The sequence below is a fragment of the Symsagittifera roscoffensis genome, chromosome 2 (assembly GCF_963678635.1).
Source record: "Symsagittifera roscoffensis chromosome 2, txSymRosc1.1, whole genome shotgun sequence".
NCBI lineage: Eukaryota > Metazoa > Xenacoelomorpha > Acoela > Convolutidae > Symsagittifera > Symsagittifera roscoffensis.
Window position 1 is genome coordinate 39026166 of NC_087063.1, and position 24036 is coordinate 39050201.

The 24036-nt window shown below is 38.6% G+C and overlaps 3 protein-coding genes across 7 annotated transcripts in view; all 3 read left to right on the forward strand.

Moving 5' to 3' along the window:
• Positions 1-19433, forward strand: part of LOC134838919 (sialin-like) — a 72062-nt gene extending 52629 nt beyond the window's left edge. The window contains exons 2-5 of one of the 2 annotated variants that reach the window (XM_063854235.1): positions 4373-4761; positions 14450-14857; positions 15012-15174; positions 17767-19433. In XM_063854235.1, coding sequence (XP_063710305.1) covers positions 4431-4761; positions 14450-14857; positions 15012-15174; positions 17767-18478 — 1614 coding nt within the window. In that variant the 5' untranslated portion in view covers positions 4373-4430 and the 3' untranslated portion in view covers positions 18479-19433. The remainder of the gene's footprint in view (positions 1-4372; positions 4762-14449; positions 14858-15011; positions 15175-17766) is intronic. The other variant, XM_063854236.1, reaches the window with a different exon arrangement.
• Positions 1-24036, forward strand: part of LOC134838917 (importin-5-like) — a 510521-nt gene that overhangs the window by 22672 nt on the left and 463813 nt on the right. The window lies entirely within an intron of this gene.
• Positions 20480-23332, forward strand: LOC134838918 (set1/Ash2 histone methyltransferase complex subunit ASH2-like). The gene is made up of 2 exons (XM_063854234.1): positions 20480-21370; positions 21538-23332. The coding sequence occupies exon 2, from the start codon at positions 21565-21567 to the stop codon at positions 23254-23256; it is 1692 nt and encodes a 563-aa protein (XP_063710304.1). The 5' UTR covers positions 20480-21370; positions 21538-21564; the 3' UTR covers positions 23257-23332.

Below are 24036 nucleotides of genomic sequence, written 5' to 3' on the forward strand. Positions count from 1 at the left end.
GCTCAGGAAACCACTTGAAGTAGAAAAGGAAATAGAGGTTTCCACCAGTTCGACGTCAGAAGAAGACTTCAAGCCTCAGAAGGTAAACGTGAAGAGAGGTTCAACGAACGGACAGGTAGGGGAAGTGGAGATCGGCAAAGAATGGATCTCGAAGGCACATCAGGACATGGGCAAACAAGTGACGAGTGATCCATTGGAGAGGAGCAAGACGAGGAACACTTCCCGGACGTGGTGGGTGGCCCTCGAAACATTGAAGGAAATGGAGGACTGCTTGAAGAAGTTGGACAGTGGAATAGCTCGCAGGCGACGCAATTGGGCCACCCAGCAAAAAGCCGAGGTTAATAAGATAGAGATGGCAAGTCATCTGAAGAGGTCCTGGCAGAGTTTGTTGAAGGATCATTTTGAAGAGGCGATGAGAACATCCTCATCAGCACCGCCACTAATGGCGAATCCCTTCGTTAGAACTGCGGGACAATTAATGTTCACCTGGAGTCTGGTGGGAATAGAGTTGGAGACATTGACCTCGTATGACAGGCTGAAGTTGGGAAGCAAGAAGCTAGAGGTGTATCAGGCACTGATGCAACACGTGGCCAGGGACAATTCAGGCTTGAGCCTGGCTAGAAGAAAAGATGCCACATGTTTCTTGAGATGGACAATGTCAATGATGTCTGATAGCACCATCCTGGCATGCCACCAGAGAGCAAGTGGAAGTAAAACCATGGAGAGAAGAGTCTCAACGATCATCTTGAACGTATATCAGAGTACAGGAATAGAGAAAGAAGATGGTTCCAGACTATCCTTAGAGAACCATCGAAAGCTGGACGAGGTACGGAGGTTCTCTAATAAGAAGTTCGAGGAAGAACATGATGTTCACCGTAACCTGGCCTCGTCAGAACAGTACTCGAGACTCAGTGAGAAGGGGGAATACCAATATGTGTCTGGAGTGATGGGAATAGCCTACAATCCCTTCTTAGACTCGGAAGCTGGAGGAGCCCACAGAAACCATGAGGTAGCGGAGCTACTGAAGTTTTGGACAGAAAGAATAATGGAGATAGACGCGGTGGAGAAAGAGGGGCCGAGCCTGGGCCTGATTCTTGAGAAAACACCAGAGGTGATAAGCATACCGCGCTCAAACAAGAGAGTTGAAGTGAACATGGGCGGTGGAGATGGCTTGTTAACCACGAACTTGGGAGTGATATGGAAGCTACTAAGACCCTCCTGGTGTCCACATCCCCATGCGAGTCTAATCGAGGAAACCACCGAGCGAGTGAGGTTAGCACCAACGGAAGATGAAGATCTGGCGAAGTTGAGTGTGCTACATAAGCTAATCACACCCCAGATGCAAGAGCCAAGCGAAAGGACGAGCGACCCCGGGTCAGCAAAGAAATTGGAGCCGGGTAGCTGTCTGGATTCGACGTGTGGGAACGGAGAGCACATCTGCGATGGACGGTCATGCGTCAGAATACTGTCGTTTCAAAAAGAAGACCTGGTCACTTGGTTCGAAGACATCACAGAAAGGGAGAAAAGTGAAGTGCAAATAATAGCGGAATGTTACGCGAGAACCACGTTGAATATAGCGACAGCTCTCGGATTCTTCTCGAGAATGTGTGGTCTGCAGGCACTGGAGAGACTGGAGTCTGAACATCATTTAGTGACGGCGTTGAGCGTAGAATCATGGCCCGGGGTGTTGCAGGTGACTCAAAAACACATCCGGAGCTGGAAGGTTGGTCTTGAGGCGGAAATGGGATTTCCCATGAGCGAAGCTTATGGCTTGCCATTGAACGCGAAATCGCTGATAGGGTCAATGATGGCCAACTTGTGCGGAAGTCACTACCCGCTACACATGGCGATGGTGGAAGTGTCCAGCCAGAGAATACTGGTGGACAAGGCCTTCTCAGTGCCCAAGTGTGTGAGGTTGGCTCGGATGTCGCATCACTCGCACAAGTTGTTGAGAAAAATCAAAGGGACAGTACCAAAAGAATTGAGAGATGACTTAAGCGAAATCTGGGGAGAAGATCTTCTGAAGTTGGAAAGAGAAAACACGAGCGATCACGAGAGACAAAACGTGATCGGGAAACCTGTGGGAAGTACTCCGAACCTGGAAGACAACGACACGATGCACGAGAAAATGATGGAGCTTGAGCCTCTCTTGGAAGCCTCAGGGGAGCGTAATCTCAGGAGCATTGAGATCTCTCATGGGGAATGCCCATGCCACTGTTTGGCACAAACGGTGTGGTATCCAGATCACAAGAACCTTTGCCTGGTGTGGGATGTGGAAGAGATTCGGTCGATCGGACTACCGGATCACCGGCAGAAGGTGACGCTCTTAGTAGTGAGTACGATGTTAGCTCTGAGATGGATAGAAGAGAATATAACGAAGTATCGGGAGGCGACGACGCCAACGGCTGAGTCAATATACGCGATAGACTACAGCAGGAGACTCGAGTTGTTTGAGACTGCGTGCAAAGTATTCGCCATACCGACGGAAGTCAGGCACGTATGGAGTCGCTTGAGGTACTTTCCATGGTTTCGGGCGACACTGACGTCTTGGTTGTACATGACAACGAAAGATCACATGAGAAAACATCAAAAAGAGTATCGACAGTTCCAGGCCGAGATTGGGCCGGAAGCTTTCAAGAGACCCCTGCTAACCCATCGTAATGCGATCACGACAGGATGGAAAAGAGTGGGTAAGATGTCTAGAGACAATACCAAAGCGAGGGAGTCGATACTAGAGGAAGACCTGGCGAAGAACGTGAGCTTGAGCCTGCACAACTCCTTTTGCTTGAACCGAGAAGCTAGGGTGAAGGCACTACCCAACCAAGCAAAGAGATTGCAGGAGCAGAGAGAATGGATGCGATCCTATGAACAGCTGAAGGCTTGGGAGGAGATTGTGATTAGTTCCGATGATGAAGAGGAACTGTTGAGACAGTTTGCCGCATCTAGCACTTCAGGATGCAGTACCTCCAAGGTGAAGAGCACGAGATGAATGGGCAATTCGGATGGATCTTGAGTCTTGAGAGGGAAGGGGGGCTTGAGCGTGGATCTGAGTGAAACTTGGATTCACGAAAAAGAAATTTTAACAAAGCAAATATTGTTACTAATATACTATATTTATTATATAAATCGAAAATGCTGCATGACAATTTCCTGATTGAATAGGACAAAAGAGATTTTAAAATGATTGGCTTGAAAAGCGAAAATTCAAGGGTGCAGGTGTATGCAGATTTTGGTTGCTGTTTAGCAATAGTGTGAAAATTTTAAATGGCTGTGAATTTTGGGGTGTAGATAAGCTTAAATCTGCTGCAAACTTCTGTAAATGACCACTGGCACTGTATCTTGAGCAACACTCGGTTTTTCTGGGACTCACTGGCAGAAGACAGCGCGCGATGAGGACATCGATCTCGAGTCCGGGGAGTATGTGCCAGTCGGTCATATTTGGAAGTTTGACCTTGAGAGAAGCAAAAAACACTTGATTTTGGAGTGAGATTTAATTTTTCAAAGTTTCGAATGGAACCTGTCATGCACGATTTTCTCGCGAGAACTGAAAATCAGAAAAAGAGATCAGAACAATTTCAGAACGATTAAGACACACACGCGGGAAAGTCGCAAGAAAAAACAGTAGGAAATTGCTATTCGCAATTTCCATCACTATAATAATCGAGAGTAGAGCTGTCCCATCTGTGACAGAGACGAGAGCATTCCCTCGAGTTGGATTATTACGATTGGAATACTATTCTTGACTGGACCAGAGTGAACCTTCGGTGGAAAGGTGGACAGCTAGAGTGTCCCAATGGTTCACGAGAACTTGCAGTCTAGAGTAAAAACTTGTTCTTGTTGAAACTGACTAACATTAAACTCATATTAGTTACTTTATTAATTCTTGAGTTGTTTACCGACTTATTTACTTCCTGGTTCTTGAGCGTGCTACAATGTGAGTACTTAATTTAAATTCTAGAGTGTGTTTTATAATTGTTATGTTGAGGTAAGGCGAGTTTTAGGTTGATCCATCTGAAATGGATCAAAGTTCCACTGTCTAATAAAAAGTAACTTAACGGATTGTTCCAACCCGGTTTTTAACGGCGTTCATGTATTTTGGGTATCTAGAGACCTAAGTATGGGGACGTTTCTAATTCTAGAGTGGGGGGATATTTTAGTAGTAGCCTTTAAGCTGTAACGGGTCGTAGTCTCATGTCACAAGCGAACCGAACTGGCTCCGACCGTTCTTGAGGTAGAAAAACACAAGAGATAGTGTCCCTGACCCTTGAGCCAGTGGTTATAGGGCCTATTTTTCTTAAGCCTCATGTGTGACTGCAGTAGACGAATGTTACATAGTTTCAATGCATCATTTTTAAATTGCAGTTCTGTTTTCAGACAGTCATTTCTCTGGCTCGTAAATTATCAAAATGACGTAAGAAGAGTATCAAAAAATGGCCTTATTTTGTAGTCAAGATGACTTTCTTTTTTCACAACCTGACGATGACTCCCTTGGACTAGATTCAGATGATGACAAATCTGTTGACGATGGGTTATTGCTCATTATTAATCCGACTTCTGAGCAAAAATATGTTTCTTTTATTCGTTCTGCTAGATCCACTCTTGCATATATGGGATTCCTTGGTTTCTTTCTGGTGTACTCAATGAGAATTAACATAAGCGTTGCCCTATTAGACATGGTCGACAGCGAAAGTTCCAATGCTAGTTTGAATGAAAACTGTCCTGCTTCCAATGTAACAGAACGCAACCAGTCAACTTTGTCAGGTACTTGAAATTTTGAAGTCTTTGTCATTATAGCCCATCCAGTAAGCAACAAAATAAAGAAAACATGCTCAGTGAAATAGGATGTTAACCTCTATTTATTTATGCATTACTGGTAACCATATCCAGCGCTAATTTCAACTAGCAAAACATGGATGCAATTTTGTATGAATGTAAATACGAACAAAAGCACGTCAGTTTGAAAGTCATTTAAAAATTGACAAGCTGGAGGGGCTCTAACTTTGTGTTGATATTTAGCTGAAGGGACTATTATGTGAAAGACCCGAAATTTTGTTATTCGCAGACAAGACAACTCAGTTAATAGTTTTTAACTGCAATTGAAGCGCAGTGTTAGATTGTATAGCAGAACCGTCTTCGTTTATTGATCAAAATGTGTAGGTTTGAACGTTACAAGCAGATAGTTCTATGTTTCTAAATTTTTTGCTCCATCGTATTTGCCAAAAGTCTAAGCTCATATGTGGTCTTCTGTTTTGTCTATGCACTTCCGATAAGCAAGGGTATAGTAATCGGGTACTAGACTTTTTCCCGTAAATAACTTTGTTCACAGAATAGTCAAAATTAATAATGGTAATTTAGGTTCAGTTCACAATGAATTCCAACTTTTTTGCGTCTCTAGCATTTTTTGTCTGGAGGTAACAAGTGCGCCAGGGACGCCAAAGGTCCTGGGTTCAAATTTGATAAGACCTGTTTATTTTTTTGAACGGGAAATAGTTATTTCAAAAAACTGTCAGCTAATTTTTTCTGATTATGTTTTGTGGGCTCAGTTGCCATATTGTAGAATTCAAGTTTTTCTTAAGTTTTTTTAGTTAGAAATAAAATATCAACAGTAATAATAATAAGGTGAATTTTTGGAAAGCAAAGTCCCATATAGTCCGGTTAAAGTTCTATTAGATAATTTCTGGTTCGACAAGGTTCACATAAACATAAAAATATCCGTTGGATTTTCGGTAAACTGAAGGGGTCGGAACGTGAATTTGGATCAAAAGTGCAGAAGGATTTACACTCGATGTCATACTGCCCATTAATGATTTTCGACGATAGTAACAGCTCCGTCAGAACCTGGAAATAAAATAACGGCAGAACACCAAGTTTGATGAGAGCGTCTTTATAATTTGATTAGTTTAATTAATTTCTTGTTAAAACTTTCAACCATCTTCATATGACTTTTTAAGGCTGTCCAGCAGGGTGATACATATAAAATTGTAGGCTCAATGGTTGACTTATAGACATTCAGCTTACTTTGGACACATAAATGAGACGAGCAATTCCGTTTGAATAGATAAATCAACTTTAAACCTGACGCATTTTTTGCCTGTAGGTGACAGGTCCGTTTTAGATCATTTGACAGGAGAAGACCGAGATCTTTAACCAAAGTCACATCTGCTAAGACATTTTTATCGAGATCAAATGATTTTGGTTTTTTTTGACGAAAAGAGATAAAGCTGAGCATTTCTTGGCATTGAAAAATAACAAATTGCTTTTGCTCCAAAATTGAAGGGCCTGAATGTCAGAGATAAGTAAATTAAGTTTTTCTCCTGAAAATATAGTTCCAAGTCGTTGGCAAATAGATAACATGAAGGGAAGATGTTGTTTGGCAGGTCATTTATAAAAATCAAGAATGGCAAAGGACGCATTACAATACCTTAAGGTCTCGATCTTCTTTAGTTGGACGGAATGATTAATTTTATCAAATGCCTTAGCAAAATCAAAAAATAGCATAGTGCACAAAGAATTGATATTTTATCTGTAAACCTGGCCAAGACATGATAATAATTGTAGTACATGAGATTGTCTGCGAATGAAACCAAACTGGTTTGAAAAACAAATACCTTGGAAAATTGGAAACAAGTAGTTAAACATCAGCTTCTCGAAAGCTTTAGATAACACGTTCAAACGGTAACAGGTCAATAATTAGTGATTTCGCATTTGCTTCCATCTTTGTTAATAGGCGTAATGATACCTGTTTTCCATTCGGATGGAAAGACGAATAACCGACAATTATTGCGAAACAAATTGAACACTGAATGAGTCTCATTAATGAAGAATGAAGAATGAATCTCATTAACAGATTCTTTCAAAACAAGGGGTGGCAAACCGTCAATGCCTCGGCTCTTAGTAGTAACTAAAGACTGGAGTTCAGTATATACTTCAAGTTTGGTAATTACGAATTCCTTGTTAGTAAAGAATCATGAATACGGTGGCAATATTATGGTACCGTTGTCACTTACAGCAGAAGCGAAATATGCTTTGAAAAATTCAGACTTCTCAAAATTGGTAGTGGCTTCCAAATTCCCTCATCTCACGGTACAAGGGAGGTCGTGGCGTCTTAAGCTCTCGAATTATTAAAAAATTTTGTGGGTATTACGAGCTCAAATTAGTTTGGCCTCAAATTCGGCCAAATCATAGTCTTGAAGCTCAATACATTGGGATTCTTTATCGGCTTCTTTTTGCTGGGAGGAAAGGTAAATGTTTTTTGAATGCGAGACCCTAAGCGTATTGAGACGTTTCAATTGATTTGAGGTTGCGGGCGTAATCCAGGGAGCCAAACTTTGCCGATGTCTCGTTCTCAAGGGGGTACTCTTATTTATGCTGTTAAAAAGCCAGGTTCACCTGTTTCTGATCATCACGTTAATATTAGAATCACCAAGATATCAGTAATGTTTCGGCCTTGTTAACTAAAACAAGGTCAAGCAGGTTCGCGGAAGTTGTCTGGAAAGTCACCAGTTGGCGTAAATGGAACTTGTCGCACAGTTCTAAGAACCTCAATTCATAGTCGTCTTCTGAGACGCATGCTTCCCAGTTGACACCTTCTAAGTTAAAATCTCCAGCTATGAGTACGTTAACAATTGAGAGACTGAATACAAACCCGAGCAACTCTTCGAAATCAACATTTTTTAAGCGATAACTGCTCTTCGGGGGTGGGTTGTAAACAGCAGAGTAAATAAGGGTTATCATCAATTATAATCTTACAAAGTGCACATGATAGCTGAAGTTGACTAATTAATGAGGATAATGGAACCTGGAAAATTGAGGACTTAACTGCATTTAGTTCTTGTTAAAAAATTAGACATTTTTTTAGTGTTCTTGTTATAGTTGCTTTTACTGCTCTGATTGACCTCGCTTTTTGTTAGCAATTTGAAACCAGCAATTTGCTTCATTTGAACGGTATGATAATAGCCATTCCATATCAAAATTTTTCAAATGCAATATATTTTGCAAGATATTTAAATGCGTAAATTAGGTACAGCTTTCAAATTTGATTGTTACATGCTAAATCACTATAATTGCCTTTTCTGCACCTGTCTATAATATTAGTTTTCTAGGGACTTGTCTAACTAAGAAGTACCTTGTTGTAGCTACATCAATCTCTGCTTCGAATTTCCGATTGAATGAGAGAGATCAATTATGTTTGAGAGATAGACATTCAGCTTGCTTTGGACACATAAATGAGACGAGCAATTCCGTTTGAATAGATAAATCAACTTTAAACCTGACGCATTTTTTGCCTGTAGGTGACAGGTCCGTTTTAAATCATTTGACAGGAGAAGACCGAGATCTTTAACCAAAGTCACATCTGCTAAGACATTTTTATCGAGATCAAGTGATTTTGGTTTTTTTGACGAAAAGAGATAAAGCTGAGCATTTCTTGGCATTGAAAAATAACAAATTGCTTTTGCTCCAAAATTGAAGGGCCTGAATGTCAGAGATAAGTAAATTAAGTTTTTCTCCTGAAAATATAGTTCCAAGTCGTTGGCAAATAGATAACATGAAGGGAAGATGTTGTTTGGCAGGTCATTTATAAAAATCAAGAATGGCAAAGGACGCATTACAATACCTTAAGGTCTCGATCTTCTTTAGTTGGACGGAATGATTAATTTTATCAAATGCCTTAGCAAAATCAAAAAATAGCATAGTGCACAAAGAATTGATATTTTATCTGTAAACCTGGCCAAGACATGTTAATAATTGTAGTACATGAGATTGTCTGCGAATGAAACCAAACTGGTTTGAAAAACAAATACCTTGGAAAATTGGAAACAAGTAGTTAAACATCAGCTTCTCGAAAGCTTTAGATAACACGTTCAAACGGTAACAGGTCAATAATTAGTGATTTCGCATTTGCTTCCATCTTTGTTAATAGGCGTAATGATACCTGTTTTCCATTCGGATGGAAAGACGAATAACCGACAATTATTGCGAAACAAATTGAACACTGAATGAGTCTCATTAATGAAGAATGAAGAATGAATCTCATTAACAGATTCTTTCAAAACAAGGGGTGGCAAACCGTCAATGCCTCGGCTCTTAGTAGTAACTAAAGACTGGAGTTCAGTATATACTTCAAGTTTGGTAATTACGAATTCCTTGTTAGTAAAGAATCATGAATACGGTGGCAATATTATGGTACCGTTGTCACTTACAGCAGAAGCGAAATATGCTTTGAAAAATTCAGACTTCTCAAAATTGGTAGTGGCTTCCAAATTCCCTCATCTCACGGTACAAGGGAGGTCGTGGCGTCTTAAGCTCTCGAATTATTAAAAAATTTTGTGGGTATTACGAGCTCAAATTAGTTTGGCCTCAAATTCGGCCAAATCATAGTCTTGAAGCTCAATACATTGGGATTCTTTATCGGCTTCTTTTTGCTGGGAGGAAAGGGAAATGTTTTTTGAATGCGAGACCCTAAGCGTATTGAGACGTTTCAATTGATTTGAGGTTGCGGGCGTAATCCAGGGAGCCAAACTTTGCCGATGTCTCGTTCTCAAGGGGGTACTCTTATTTATGCTGTTAAAAAGCCAGGTTCACCTGTTTCTGATCATCACGTTAATATTAGAATCACCAAGATATCAGTAATGTTTCGGCCTTGTTAACTAAAACAAGGTCAAGCAGGTTCGCGGAAGTTGTCTGGAAAGTCACCAGTTGGCGTAAATGGAACTTGTCGCACAGTTCTAAGAACCTCAATTCATAGTCGTCTTCTGAGACGCATGCTTCCCAGTTGACACCTTCTAAGTTAAAATCTCCAGCTATGAGTACGTTAACAATTGAGAGACTGAATACAAACCCGAGCAACTCTTCGAAATCAACATTTTTTAAGCGATAACTGCTCTTCGGGGGTGGGTTGTAAACAGCAGAGTAAATAAGGGTTATCATCAATTATAATCTTACAAAGTGCACATGATAGCTGAAGTTGACTAATTAATGAGGATAATGGAACCTGGAAAATTGAGGACTTAACTGCATTTAGTTCTTGTTAAAAAATTAGACATTTTTTTAGTGTTCTTGTTATAGTTGCTTTTACTGCTCTGATTGACCTCGCTTTTTGTTAGCAATTTGAAACCAGCAATTTGCTTCATTTGAACGGTATGATAATAGCCATTCCATATCAAAATTTTTCAAATGCAATATATTTTGCGAGATATTTAAATGCGTAAATTAGGTACAGCTTTCAAATTTGATTGTTACATGCTAAATCACTATAATTGCCTTTTCTGCACCTGTCTATAATATTAGTTTTCTAGGGACCTGTCTAACTAAGAAGTACCTTGTTGTAGCTACATCAATCTCTGCTTCGAATTTCCGATTGAATGAGAGAGATCAATTATGTTTGAGAGATATGAAGAGAGAGAGAGAGCAAGCGCGCGAGTTCGGGAATGATCAGAATTAGTTTTCCTTTTGTCAATCTTTTACAGCTGTTCCGGCAAGGTCTCTATTTGCAAAATCAATGAAGAAGAGGAATCACCTGTTCAAGTGATAGCGTCTTCGTGCTGGTGTCGATAAATTTTCTCTATGTCGGAAGCTCAGGAAGGAAATTAGATGTGGTGAAAATGTGCCTGAAAATGTGAAAAACCTGTTCTAGGTGTCAGGTTTTTCGGCTTATTGTTTTTTCTTTTTTTTGGCATGATATGTTTCGGCCTATTGCCCTCAAATTGCGTCTTTCGGCGACTGAAAAAAGTTTCTGTGTGCGTGTCTGTGTGTTGAGGCTGAGAGGGACTCATTGACTTCTCATAATTTTTTTCGCCTCTTTTTTCTTTTTTTAGGCTTAAAAGATTTCAGCTTGTTTGAATTGGCAATCAAAATAAGATTTTTCTTGGAGTATTTTGAGAATGAGCGGAACGTATCAAATCAGCTTAGTGACCTCGTATATTTTCATTTGACAAGCAAATAAAGTTTTTTGAGAGAAAATTTTTCGTAAATCTTGTTTTCGGCTTAAAGGGTTTCTGACAAAAATTTTTCCGAGTTGTTACTGCAGGGTACTTTCTTTTGATGCTTAGTTCACAGTCAATTGTCTATGCATGTTTTTGTTTCGAAACTAGGCGTAATCATTTGATGACGTTTTGGAAATTTTTCTTGTTCTGTATTCCAAGTGTTCCCAAGCTAAGTTTCTCATCCGTTATTAATTTTGTGTGAAGCATTTCACTTTCGGAATTTTAATTTCGGCTTCTATTGTGACTGATTCCATTTTGTCATCAATAAACGTGTTTGAAGCAGTTCAATTTGGGATTTCCATCTATTTCCGTGATGGGACCCGGTTATTTTTAAGAACCCGTCTATGTTCTACTTAGTACTACTACTATGATAGACCATAGAGGGGTCCATATAAATAACTGGATCGAATATTGTTAATTAATACGAAAGTAAGACGCGATAGTTTCTTTTTTCAAACAAATTTAAGTTTCATTTAAAATACTTTTTTAAAGATATTTAATTGCGTAAGTTATGCACAGCTTTGAATTTTGATCATTACATGCTAAATTAGTATAATTGCCTTTTCGGCAACCCGTCTCTAATATTAGTTTTCAAGGGACCTGTATAACTAAGAAGTACCTTTGACTTGTTGTTGTAGCTGCATCGATCTCTGCTTCGAATTTCCGATTGAATGGGAGATATCGATTATGTTTGAGAGATGAAGAGAGAGAGAGAGAGAGAGCGAGCGCGCGCGAGCTCGGGAATTATCAGATTTTGTTTTCCTTTTTCAATCTGTTACAGCTGTTCCCCCAAGGTCTCTAGTGGCAAAATCAATGTAGAAGAGCAATCACCTGTTCAAGTGATAGTGTGTTCGTGCTGGTGTCGATAAATTTTCTCTATGATTGAAGCTCAGGAAGGAAATTAGATGTGGTGAAAATGTGCCTGTTTTAAGTGTCAGGTTTTTTTCGGCTTATTGTTTTTTTGGCTTGATATGTTTCGGCCTATTGCCCTCAAATTGCGTCTTACGACGACTGAAAAAAGTTTCTGTGTGCGTGTCTGTGTGTTGAGGGTGAGAGGGACTCATTGATTTCTTATGATTTTTTCCGCTTTTTTTTGTTTTCTTTTTTTAGGCTTATTAGGTTTCAGCTTAGTGGCCTCATATTGTTTCAATTGACGAGCAAAATAAAGTTTTTCTTCGGGTATTTTGAGAATGAGCGGGACGTATTAAATCAGCTTAGTGCCCTCGTATTGTTTCATGTGACAAGCAAATAAAGTTTTTTGTGAGAAAATTTTTCGTAAATTTTGATTGTTTTCGGCTTTAAGGGTTTCTGACAAAATTTTTTCCGAGTTGTTACTGCTGGGTACTTTCTTTTGATGCTTATTTCACAGTCTATTGTCTATGCATGTTTTTGTTTCGAAACTAGGCGTAATCATTTGATGACGTTTTGGAAATTTTTCTTGTTCTGTATTCCAAGTGTTCCGAAGCTCAGTTTCTCATCCGTTATTAATTTTGTGTGAAGCATTTCACTTTCGGAATTTTAATTTCGGCTTCTATTGTGACTGATTCCATTTTGTCATCAATAAACGTGTTTGAAGCAGTTCAATTTGAGATTTCCATCTATTTCCGTGATGGGACCCGGTTATTTTTAAGAACCCGTCTATGTTCTACTTAGTACTACTACTATAATAGACCATAGAGGGGTCCATATAAATAACTGGATCGAATATTGTTAATTAATACGAAAGTAAGACGCGATAGTTTCTTTTTTCAAACAAACTTGAGTTTCATTTAAAATACTTTTTTAAAGATATTTAATTGCGTAAGTTATGCACAGCTTTGAAATTTGATCATTACATGCTAAATTAGTATAATTGCCTTTTCGGCAACCCGTCTATAATATTAGTTTTCAAGGGACCTGTATAACTAAGAAGTACCTTTGACTTGTTGTTGTAGCTGCATCGATCTCTGCTTCGAATTATTGATTGAATGGGAGATATCGATTATGTTTGAGAGATGAAGAGAGAGAGAGAGAGAGCGAGCGCGCGCGCGCGAGTTCGGGAATTATCAGAATTTGTTTTCCTTTTGTCAATCTATCACAGCTGTTCCCCCAAGGTCTCTAGTGGGAAAATCAGTGTAGAAGAGCAATCACCTGTTCAAGTGATAGTGTCTTCGTGCTAGTGTTGATAAATTTTCTCTATGGTTGAAGCTCAGGAAGGAAATTAGATGTGGTGAAAATGTCCCTGTTTTAAGTGTCAGGTTTTTTTTCGACTTTTTGTTTTTTCTTTTTTTTTGGTTTAATATGTTTCGGCCTATTGCCCTCAAATTGCGTCTTACGACGACTGAAAAAAGTTTCTGTGTGCGTGTCTGTGTGTTGAGGTTGAGAGGGACTCATTGATTTCTTAAGATTTTTCCTCCTTTTTTTGTTTTCTTTTTTTTAGGCTTATTAGGTTTCAGCTTAGTGGCCTCGTATTGTTTCATGTGACGAGCAAATAAAGTTTTTTGACAGTAAGCTTTTCGTAAATTTTGATTTTTTTCCGGCTTAAAGGGTTTCTGACAAAATATTTTCATAGTTGTTACTGTTGGGTACTTTATCTTTTGATGCCTATTTCACAGTCTATTGTCTATGCATGTTTTTTCTTCAAAACTAGCCGTAATCATTTGATGACATTTTAGAAATTTTTGTGGTTCTGTATTCCAAGTGTTCCGAAGCTCAGTTTCTCATCTGTGTTATTAATTTTAAGGACCCGTCTATGTTCTACTTAGTGCTACTACTATGATAGACCATAGAGGGGTCCATATAAATAACTGGATTGCATGACAGAAATATCGGGCCGAATATTGTTAATTAATACGAAGGTAAGACTGTTCTCCAATAAGCAATAATTTCTTTTTTAAATAAATTTGAGTTCCAACTTAAATGGCGTTCTTTTTTTTGCGAACTCGTGAAAATAATTTCCCCGTCTGAAGGTAGAATGATTAAAATTTTCTGCTCAGTTGAAATTTGACTACTCATAAGGCAACTTTGTTGATCATTTTAAGATCATAAACAAAATTGAAACCAGCAATTTGCTTCATTTAAACGGTATGATAATAGCCATTCCATATCAAGATTCCATTTGTTGTTTTGTATCGCAAGTGTTGCGAAACTCCGTTCCACATCTGCGTCGAAACTGGTTGTTAATTTCAAAGTATTATCTGTTTTTTGAGGTCCGTGTGCATAAACAGCTTAATGATTTTTTCATAAAGTACATAATTTGTTTCCTTTTGACGGTTGGCTTGGATTTATAAGCTTCGATATTGGAAGTTGGGTTTTTTCAAAATCATTTCCCAGCGGGCGCATTACTAACGGATTATGAGATTCACTTATTGAAGCTGAATTTCGAAACAAAAAATGGAAAGTTGTTTTTTGAAACATGTTTGAAATCTAAGAATCCTTTTTTACAGAACTGGAAACTGGGTTGAATTGCTGAAATCTTTTATTTGCAGGAAAGTTCGACTGGACTTCAAGCGAACAGGCATCTGTCCTGGGTGCATTTTATTATGGCTACATGATTACCCAAATTCCTTCCGGGTTATTTTTAAACCACTACAAAGGAGAAGGTGGGAAACTGCTCTACGGAATGGGGATCTTGTTGACAGGGTTGTTTACATTGCTTTCCCCACTAGCCTCGTATGGAGGAGTTGGGTGGCTGATAGGATTGCGTGTTCTGGAAGGAGTCACAGAGGCTGCTACATTCCCAGCTTTCAATCACATGATGGGCAAGTGGGTTCCCAAATACGAGCGCAGTTTCTTCTCCGCATTCGCCGCCTCCGGTGGAACCTTTGGTAATGTGCTCACAAACCCAATTGTAGGATATCTGTGTTCGCTATCTCTCTTGGACGGATGGCCTCTAGGCAAGTACACTACAGGGATTTGAAGCTAGTTTTTAATCAGAATATATTGATCATCCCTGTGGCTTTGAACCTAAGCCATTTGTTGAACGTTGCCATTTTTTCCCACGTCCCGTTCAATCCAAGTTACAGAACGTTGAAAAGTTTTTTCCTTTAGGCTTCTATGTGAACGGTGCTCTGGCTGTCATTTGGTACGCAATGTGGTGCATTCTGATTTCCGAGAAGCCAGAAACTCACCCAAGAATATCTCAGGAAGAAATGGAACATATCAAGTCGAATACTTCTCAGCGCTGTAGTAACGAATTGGAAATTGTTCCGTGGTACGAGATATAACAAAGATTAATTGATACTATTCAATGATTAGTAGGTTAAGAAATTTGCAGGTCGACTGATTTCAATCTGCTGAAGTTTGATAATTAGGATCTCTTTTACTACCCCCCTCTGGTACCTAGTAACGAATTGGCACCCCTATAACGAGTTTTGTACCTACTAACCAATCTCCCCCTTTTGCAAAAAGGGGAGAATAGTTGAAGAGAGCGATAATTGTAGGCCTTAAAATCAAAATTGCATCTGAGTTATCACGCTCTCGTATGATGTTTGGTGTTTTTTTATTAAGAGTAATGAACGTAGTGAAGACTCTTATATAGGTCATGGTGATTTTTTTGTTTTTTTCTCAGGATGCTCTAATAACTACAGATGTGCATTCATACTTTTTCATGCATTTATGAATGTACTTAGGTATATATGCACTTTTTGATTTCAATTGAAATGCATCTGCTGAAAGTTACGTAATTATTGGCACTCTCCTAATACGAACGTGGAATTGGCGCAAAAAATGTGAACGATTTCTAGTTTCCAAAGTGGAATGTAAATTTTAGGTTCCCAGCGAAATAAAAACTTTACTTATTGATTCAATTTTCTCAAGTTGGGTTAATGATATCGGAGAAGTGCCAATCATAAATTGTTCTAGAAATTCAAAGAGCTTAAAGGGCGTCTATTTTTTTGAAATTCGAAAGTTTAGATTTTTTCAACAACGTCAATTTTTTTTGTTAACCTGCGTTCAATACTCTTTTCCAATTGTCTCTTGGCTATGTTCATTAATACCATTTCAATGGTAAGTTCAAAGATTTTTCGTTGGACCACAAATCAAATTAACGTCTTTACACATTCGAAGCGTAAAGCATTATTACGTAGATTTTTTTCCAACCCAAGTCGCAAATAAAAGTACTCAATTGGGTGACATTTTTGGTATCTTTCAATTTAATTATAATTAGGCTTATTTGAGCATAAACAATTTAATGGAATGTGTTGCTGCTTTGTTTTTTGCTAGTTTTAGGCCCTATTTAAAAAAAATAGTATTTTAAAAAATGTATAGAATTAGTTGTTTTTTCGTTTTTTTTGCAACGCTTTGGAGATTTTTTTAACCCTTTTAGCAGAAATTTCAATTTTCTCAAAAAGTTTTGAGCGATTTTCAAAAAAAAAATGGTATCAATGGAAAAACCGGCTGCTCTTCAATGTGCCTGAAAGTTTCAGTAGGGGGATTTTGGCTTGCTTATTTTGAATTTTTTGATTTTCTCAAATATTAATTGCCCAAATCAGAGATGAAGCTTACAATCAAAAGATCAAATTGTGGGATAACTCTTCTCAAGCGGCTATTGCCTAAAATTGGTAGAAAAAAGTTATGTCCTCAAGCAAGCCCATTTTTTGACATTTTGCTCAATTTTCAAAACGGAGATTGGGTGTTATCGAAATCAGTTATCCGAATCGTACCTGCGCAAGCGGCTATGCCCTGCCTTTTGTAAAAAACTATGACCTTAGAAATTATCCAATTTTTGAAATTTCGCCCGTTTTTTGCAGATTTATTTTTTTTCAAAAACTAATTGGTTGAATCTGAAGTTAATAGTTCATTAAAACTAACATGGCGTTCGAATTTTGCCTGCTTTATCTGTCTAACCTGTTTTTTAAGCTGTTATTGACATCGGAAAAATTCCTTTTTAAATTCTTAGAAAATTTGTCTTAATTCTCGAAAACTACTAGTTAAATCTGATATTAAGGAATCAATCTACAAAATCAAGGCGCGGAAATCTTCGATTCAGAATTCATGGTGTGGATAGCAGAGGATATTCCTATGAATTAGTAGAGAAAAATTTATGGATGTAGGAATAGTTGATCGATTTGGGAATCCTTTCACTTTTTTCCGAAAGCTACCCAGCCAATTCTGACAAAAGAATTCAATTGAAAGAACGAATACTAGTGTTCTTTTTTAAATAAACCAAGAATCCCCTGCTAGAGCAGAGAAACACGCTAGAGTTTACGCTAGGGTTTAGCGTAAAGTCCATTTATTGAAACTTTGAAAATTACGCATTTCCATATAAGTACGATATATGTTTAACAATATTAGAAAAGGTAGATTTAGCATTAACTGGGCCGCTAGTTCACTTGCAAGTGACTTTGGCGCAGATGCGAGGACGTGAGATTGCTAATCAACAGGTCAGGTATTCATATCGAGAATTTTTAAATATTTTTTTTTGGTCGAATTTTTTGCTTCTTTACATTGGCAGTTTAATAGAAACTGTAGCTCCTTATTGGTAGCTAGTGTTAGTAAAATTACAAGCTGTTGTGGAGCAGATGTTATAACGTGATACATTTCAACAAAAAAAATTTTAATGATTTTTAAAAGCTTTTCCTTGTTTCATTTTGTTTTGCCTGTTTGGAGCTCACTTTTGCATTTTCTTCGCTTGTTTGCGAAGCGCAGCTTCGCCTCTGCGTTAAATTTTAGTTTCGCCCAGACTTGAAATCTCGTGTGTGCTCTTCAGGTTATTGTTTTCTGTTCATTGAAGTGCTTCCGGTTATTGTTTTTGGTTCATTAAAGTGCCTACAAAGAAGGAAGTCTGTATCATGTTTTGTTTCAGGAAATCCATATTAACCAGTCGTGCCTTCTATGGTCTGCTTACGTGCCACGTGTGCTGCAACTTCACAAACTACGGTTTGATGTCTTGTCTGCCTCAATACTTGTCCAACGTGCTCAACTTTGACATATCCTCAAATGGGTTCCTAAGTGCCTTGCCCTGGCTTTGTTGCTGGATATCTATTCAGCTATTCTCCACTATCACTGATGTTGTCAGACGTCACAACTGCTTGTCTACTACTGTCGTTCGTAAAGTCAACGCTTTCGTCGGCACCGTGTTTCCTGGACTTTTCCTGATTCTGGCCGGATATGCTGGCTGCAATGCGACACTGGCAGTTTGTTTCATTGTTATAGCAATGTTTTTCTTCGGAGCCAACTGGTCTGGATTCAATTGCAACAATCTTGACATAGCTCCTAACTTGGCAGGTGTTTTATTTGCTATAACCAATACCTTTGCCACCATCCCAGGGTTTGTTGCTCCACTTGTCGTGGGTTGGATCACAGCTGATAACGTGCACAGTGAAAAACTGTGGCGATATGCCTTTTTCACATTCGCTTCAGTCAGCTGGTTTGGTGGCCTAGTGTTTATTCTGTTTGCGTCCGGTGAATTGCAACCGTGGGCGGCTGGCATAAATTCTGACAACATAGATAATGATTGCAGGGACTTGATCAACCAAAGCGATCATGACGTGGCAATTGATACGGAATCGTCTTAGTGACATTTGAGCTATTCAATTTTCACTGCTCTCATAACGCTGCTACAGCGCGCAATAAAAATGCTGCTATTTAATTCTCATCATAGATTAGAAATACAGATAGATGATGCATACAGATCGAATGTATATTTTTCTTTAAAAATCTGTTAATCAAGTTTTTGCTATTGACGAGGTCATGATTTTAAATGAGAACAGTAGTGTTTCTATTTGAGCATGGCATAAAATTTAGCCGCCAAAACAACTAGAAATTTTGATTTCAACCGTGAAAAAACTCGTGTTGTTTTCGAGTTAAAACTACTAAAAATCATTATTCAACTTATTTCGAACTTCGCTATATGATAAGACAGCTCTTTCATGGAATTATTTGATCGATAACAATTTTTATGCGACCACGTTCAGAGATTGACAAGGAATGATGGCATGGGTTTGTTGATGCGTCATTTTAAGATCTCAAAGAAAGCTTGTTGTGATATTTCAGTTACCCCAAGCTTATAAAGACCTTTGAGTAGTGGCTGTTCGGATTTCAAAAAAGATATGGATTCAAAAAATTCAAAAACTCTGTGTCAAAAAAAGCATGTAGGTGTTTTTGGCTCTACATTTACCGAAGAATGAAAGAACATTGCTCTTCGTTCTCAACTTCTTAATTGAATCCCTTTCAGTTTTCATATGCGGAAGGGAAATTAGAACGTTTCAAAAGCGTCTTTTAAACTTGAAAAAGAAACGTGTTGTCCAACTTGCAGAGAGATCGGCTGCTCGTCAATAAACTCTTCAGGTCGTGATGATTCTGGAATGCCTTATATTTGTGTTCACCCTCAAATTAATTTTTCGCGACTTGATGTTTGATTTCTTTTTAGAGTTCAGATCAATTTTTGTTGAGAGGATGACAAACTTCATTATCGAACAGCAAAGAGGTAAAGGTCACAAAAAACGTGATTGAGTTAACTTGTTCAGATTTCCAAGCCAGTTTTTTCTAAGTGAATTAATTTTCTCATGTTTTCTGTGTTTATGTTGCTGTTGAAAGTTATTGGCTTTTCCGCGTGTATGCATAATTCTGTGGAGCTTCTATAAAGAAATCAATTTTTTTCCTACTTGCATATTAGTTATCATTAAAAATAACTAATATGCAATTAGGAAAAAAAATTGATTTCTGATTCATGAAAAATTTTGGCCGCGTTTTTTAGACCCTGAACTAATCAGGATGAGGAGGAGGTCATCGACAGAGAAACTTTCTAATATATATTCTAGATATATAATTTTGTTTGTTATTACGCTCTAGTTAATAACTTGACTAACTGCATCATTTCGTGACTACGAACATCTTCCATTCAACAGGCAGTTCCTACCATTTTGTACGAGGTCCGTTCTATTTACACTTGCGGTTAGCAAGCAATTTAAACGAAACAGATTTTTTCCCCGGTAAACAGTTTGTCTAACAGAATAACTGAAATATTTTTCATGTCTGTACTGTCGGCAAATAGCAGACACAGTTAGAGCAAGGAAGTTAAAATATCAGTTTTTTCGAATTTAATTTTTACATGTTTGTAAATTTACCTACTCCGATTTGATTTTGTTTTGGTTTTAGCCTATGTGTTTTTGGTTTAGTGGTCGGTCTCATCTTGGGACGGTTGATGTAGGACGTTTTTGAAATGCCTATGTGTTTTGAGTGTGGGGGATGAAAAATATTTTTTTTTGGTGTTTTTATGAAAACGACTTTTTGGCTCAATTATGGCTGCTCATGTAGTGTGGGCTTTGTTACTGCTTTGTAACTTTTGTTTCGATGCCAATTAAACATTCAGTTGTCCTACTTGGTATGTTTGTTTCAAAATGAACTTTATTTAGGATAAATCAGGCTAAACATAAAAATTTTGATAGATCCAATCTTTTCGGCACATTAAAGAATTACCCATCATTTTTTTCGGCTCTTTTGTTGTCATATATTTGTTGCATCGCAAGTGAGCAAATCTTCACTTAACCTCTTGTTTTAAATGTTGTTTCTCATGTTGGTTGTAAACCAGCTCTGATTTTATATGACTTCCCTTCTATGTTTTTGTTCGCTTAAAAGATGGCTTCTAAGATTTCGGCATCTGTAGTTGCTGTCCCATGTAGCGTTGTTTGAAGGCAGAAAATAGATATTGCTTCGGGGGGAGGTTATGCGAAACTTGGGGAACCCAGAAAACATCGAATTTGTGTTTCCTTACCTTTCTGAACGGCTGAAGGTGCAATTAAACAAGTAGTTTTGGCTTAGTTACCGCTTTGTATTATTGTTCCAACTTTCGAAGAAGGTAAAGAATGTATATGCTCGGGGTTGGTTTTTATTTAGACCAAATCTCAAAAATATTTCCCTCTGGTATCGATCCATTGATCTTGGTGGTCTCAGTAGCGATGCGCTCACCACTAGACTATCCTGACTTAAAGCTTGCAGTGAAACGCTCATGAATAGACAGACTATCCTGACTTAAAGCTTGCAGTGAAACGCTCATGAATAGACTAACCCTGATACGAGCTCTGCCCTTACACGAACAGTCTTGTTTGTTTAAATACTAGCTTAAAGCTGGAAATGGTTTTCTCGTCATGTTTTCCTCAAACTGAATTTTATTTGAGACAAACATTTGAACAATTTGGTAGATGTAGTTTTCGATATTTTTCGAAGGGTTTTTTTACTAGTGGATTTTGTCTCGTTTTTTTTCGGCCCGCTTCGCCGCTGAGTTTACGAAGACTTTAAAATGCTACTAACTTTCTATAGCTGTTGTAGGTTGAATGTCAAAAGTAGCCCTTAAGCTCAAATCTCTGCTAAATTTGAAAACATGCGACCTTTTCACTGCTGATCAAATAAAAGATATTTGACTTCGTAATGTGACTATCTATCCTGTAACGCGCAGAACAATCACAAAGGTAATAGCAAAGTTTTTTGATCGAAAATCTAAAATACATGAGTTATCATGAAGGCCTGCCCTATCTCTCATTGCCAAAAGGTAGTCATGCCAAAAATTTGTTGCCAAAAGGTGGAATCGAATCGATTGATATTGATAACAGTTTAGAGCTTTCAGCTTGAGTTTCAGAAAAATGAGGATACTGATTTAGAGAGAATGTCAGATCGTGAAGAATCCCCAATAACTGCAGAAGAGTCTTCTGATGGAGCATTAAAAGAAGCTGCACAATGCTATTGCAAAGGTCCACGAGAGCTCGGCACAATTGAGCTGCAGTGTATGTCATGTCTCAAGTGGCATCACTTGAAATGTCTGAACATAACAGAGAGTGACACAGGGCCCACCATACCCTTCATGAACTCATATGCTTTCCACTGTAAAGTATGCAGTCCCACAAAGTGCGAAGGTTTTCTGAAGAAACCTGCAACATTTGTGCAAATGCTGCAGAGTACTTTCGCGAACCTGTTACACTTCCAACAGGACAAAGAAAACGACAAAACATCAGAGAAAGATAAGGATAAGGACTCTAAAAGTGACGTGCCTGTGTTTTCCAAAGACAAGGAAATCATCCCATTTATCGAGAAAAATTGGGAGGCACTAACATTGGCGTCTAGAAAAACGAAAAGCACGTGGCATGCCACTGTGACAAAAACACTCGGCCAGAATCCTACAATATTTTATTCTCATTTGTCTGTAGATGGCACTCGCACCATGTATGGAATGCTGGACACAGATGTGTGCAATGTATGTCCGAATTACGAGGCGGCCAAACAGCAGGGGGCTTCTTCGGGAAGCGGAAACAACGCTAATACTAAACAGTCTAAAAATTTGAAGCGCAAAGCTGGATCAGTGGGACTCGGAGGCAATAATGGTGGCTCAGGTGCTGCTAATGGAGGAAGTTCCGACAGTAAGAGGAGTCGGACAGACGCGAATAGTACAGGGATGAAAATTCAGTTGCCTTTCCATGGTCACCCGGCAGACCACCCATTCAACAAGGACGAGTGGTGTTATGAGTTTGCAGAGAAAGATCCCTACGCGGAGAAAGAGGACGACGACGAATACGATGCCTCTAAACTGATCCCACCATACTCCTACAGGAAAGCCATGTCATCAATGGTGTACCTATCTATGAGTGACAGGGCTCCTCAGTTGAAATTGGCTAACAACCGGCTTACTGTCAGTGGAGAGAAAGGATACTGTCTCATTAAGGCGTCCCATTCTATGTACAAAGATTGCTATTACTTCGAGGCCACAATTGACGCCATGCCAGACAATTCCGCCTGTAGGATCGGCTGGGCACAACAGTTTGCGAACAACCAAGCCCCTCTCGGCTACGACTCATTCGGTTACTCGTACAGAAGCAGAAAGGGAACCAGATTTCACAAGAGTTTGGGAAATAGTTACGGCCAAGGATATACACAAGGAGATACAGTTGGAGCCATGATCCAGCTCCCCGCTAGTCAGTTGTTTCTACCTGAATGCTTTAAAGACAAACCTCTGATCAAATTCAAAAATTTTCTCTATTACGAGCGGAAGCGAGATTCGAAGCAACAGGAATCACAGCTGAAAGTTCAGCCGAGCAGTAAAATCAGTTTTTTCAAGAACGGACAGTTTCAAGGAGTGGCATTCAGCGATATCTACAGTGGAAATTATTATCCAGCTGTGTCTCTGTTTAAAAACTGTACCGTGACTTTCAATTTTGGCCCTTCCTTTACCTGCATGCCCTCACCCGAAACATCCAACTACTTGCCCTTCAGTGAGCGAGCTATTTCAGAAATGAACGAGCAGCAAATAAGCGATCTGTTGTACCTCATCGAAAACGACCGCGTTGCTGTTCAAATAAATGACTGATCTATTTTAAAATTTCCTTCATTCGATCAGTACTCCATTTTTGATCCGGCAAAACATTCAAATATTAATGAGTCTATCGTTTTGTTTATCATTCAGTGTGCTTTTACGCAGGGCTGGTCAATAAAAAACAGGGGTTGTTTTAAACAGTGTTTAAAACTGTTTTAAACACTGTTTAAAACATGACTCAATTTTAGTGTTTTAAACAGTGTTTCATGTTTCGACTGCGAGGGCGCAATTATTACGCAATTTAACTGGCAGCTGTTACTTGATTCATCCAAATTAACACGTACAGTGCAGTTCTTTCAACAAGCTATCAAGTGCGCATTTGCCATGCAAGTTTTGCTGACATTATGCAGGCTTTGAGCGTGCGTTCAGCACAATGGGGTATGTGGAAGGGGACCTCAGGAACAGCCTTTCCTCAGAGAAAACTGAGAAACTAGCATTTTGTATGCGTTGCTTGAAAAAATAAATTCTTGCAAAAAAAACATGTTTTAAACTGTTTAAAACGTTTAAAACAGTTTTAAACGTTTTTTTAAAAAAAAAACATATTTTGACCAGCCCTGCTTTTACGTAATGAAGACACTTAAGTATAAAGGTCGTGATCATTTTTTTTTCAGGGAAAATGATTTAAAATTTGATCACAATCAAATTTGATTTCTGGCGTTTTGGCTTCGATTATTTTTCAGTGTTGAGAAAAATAATAAATTAGTGTTGAGAGCTTCAGCATGAATGATTTTTTTTTTCGTAATTCGAAAGTTTAATAAAAATGGATAGTTTCAC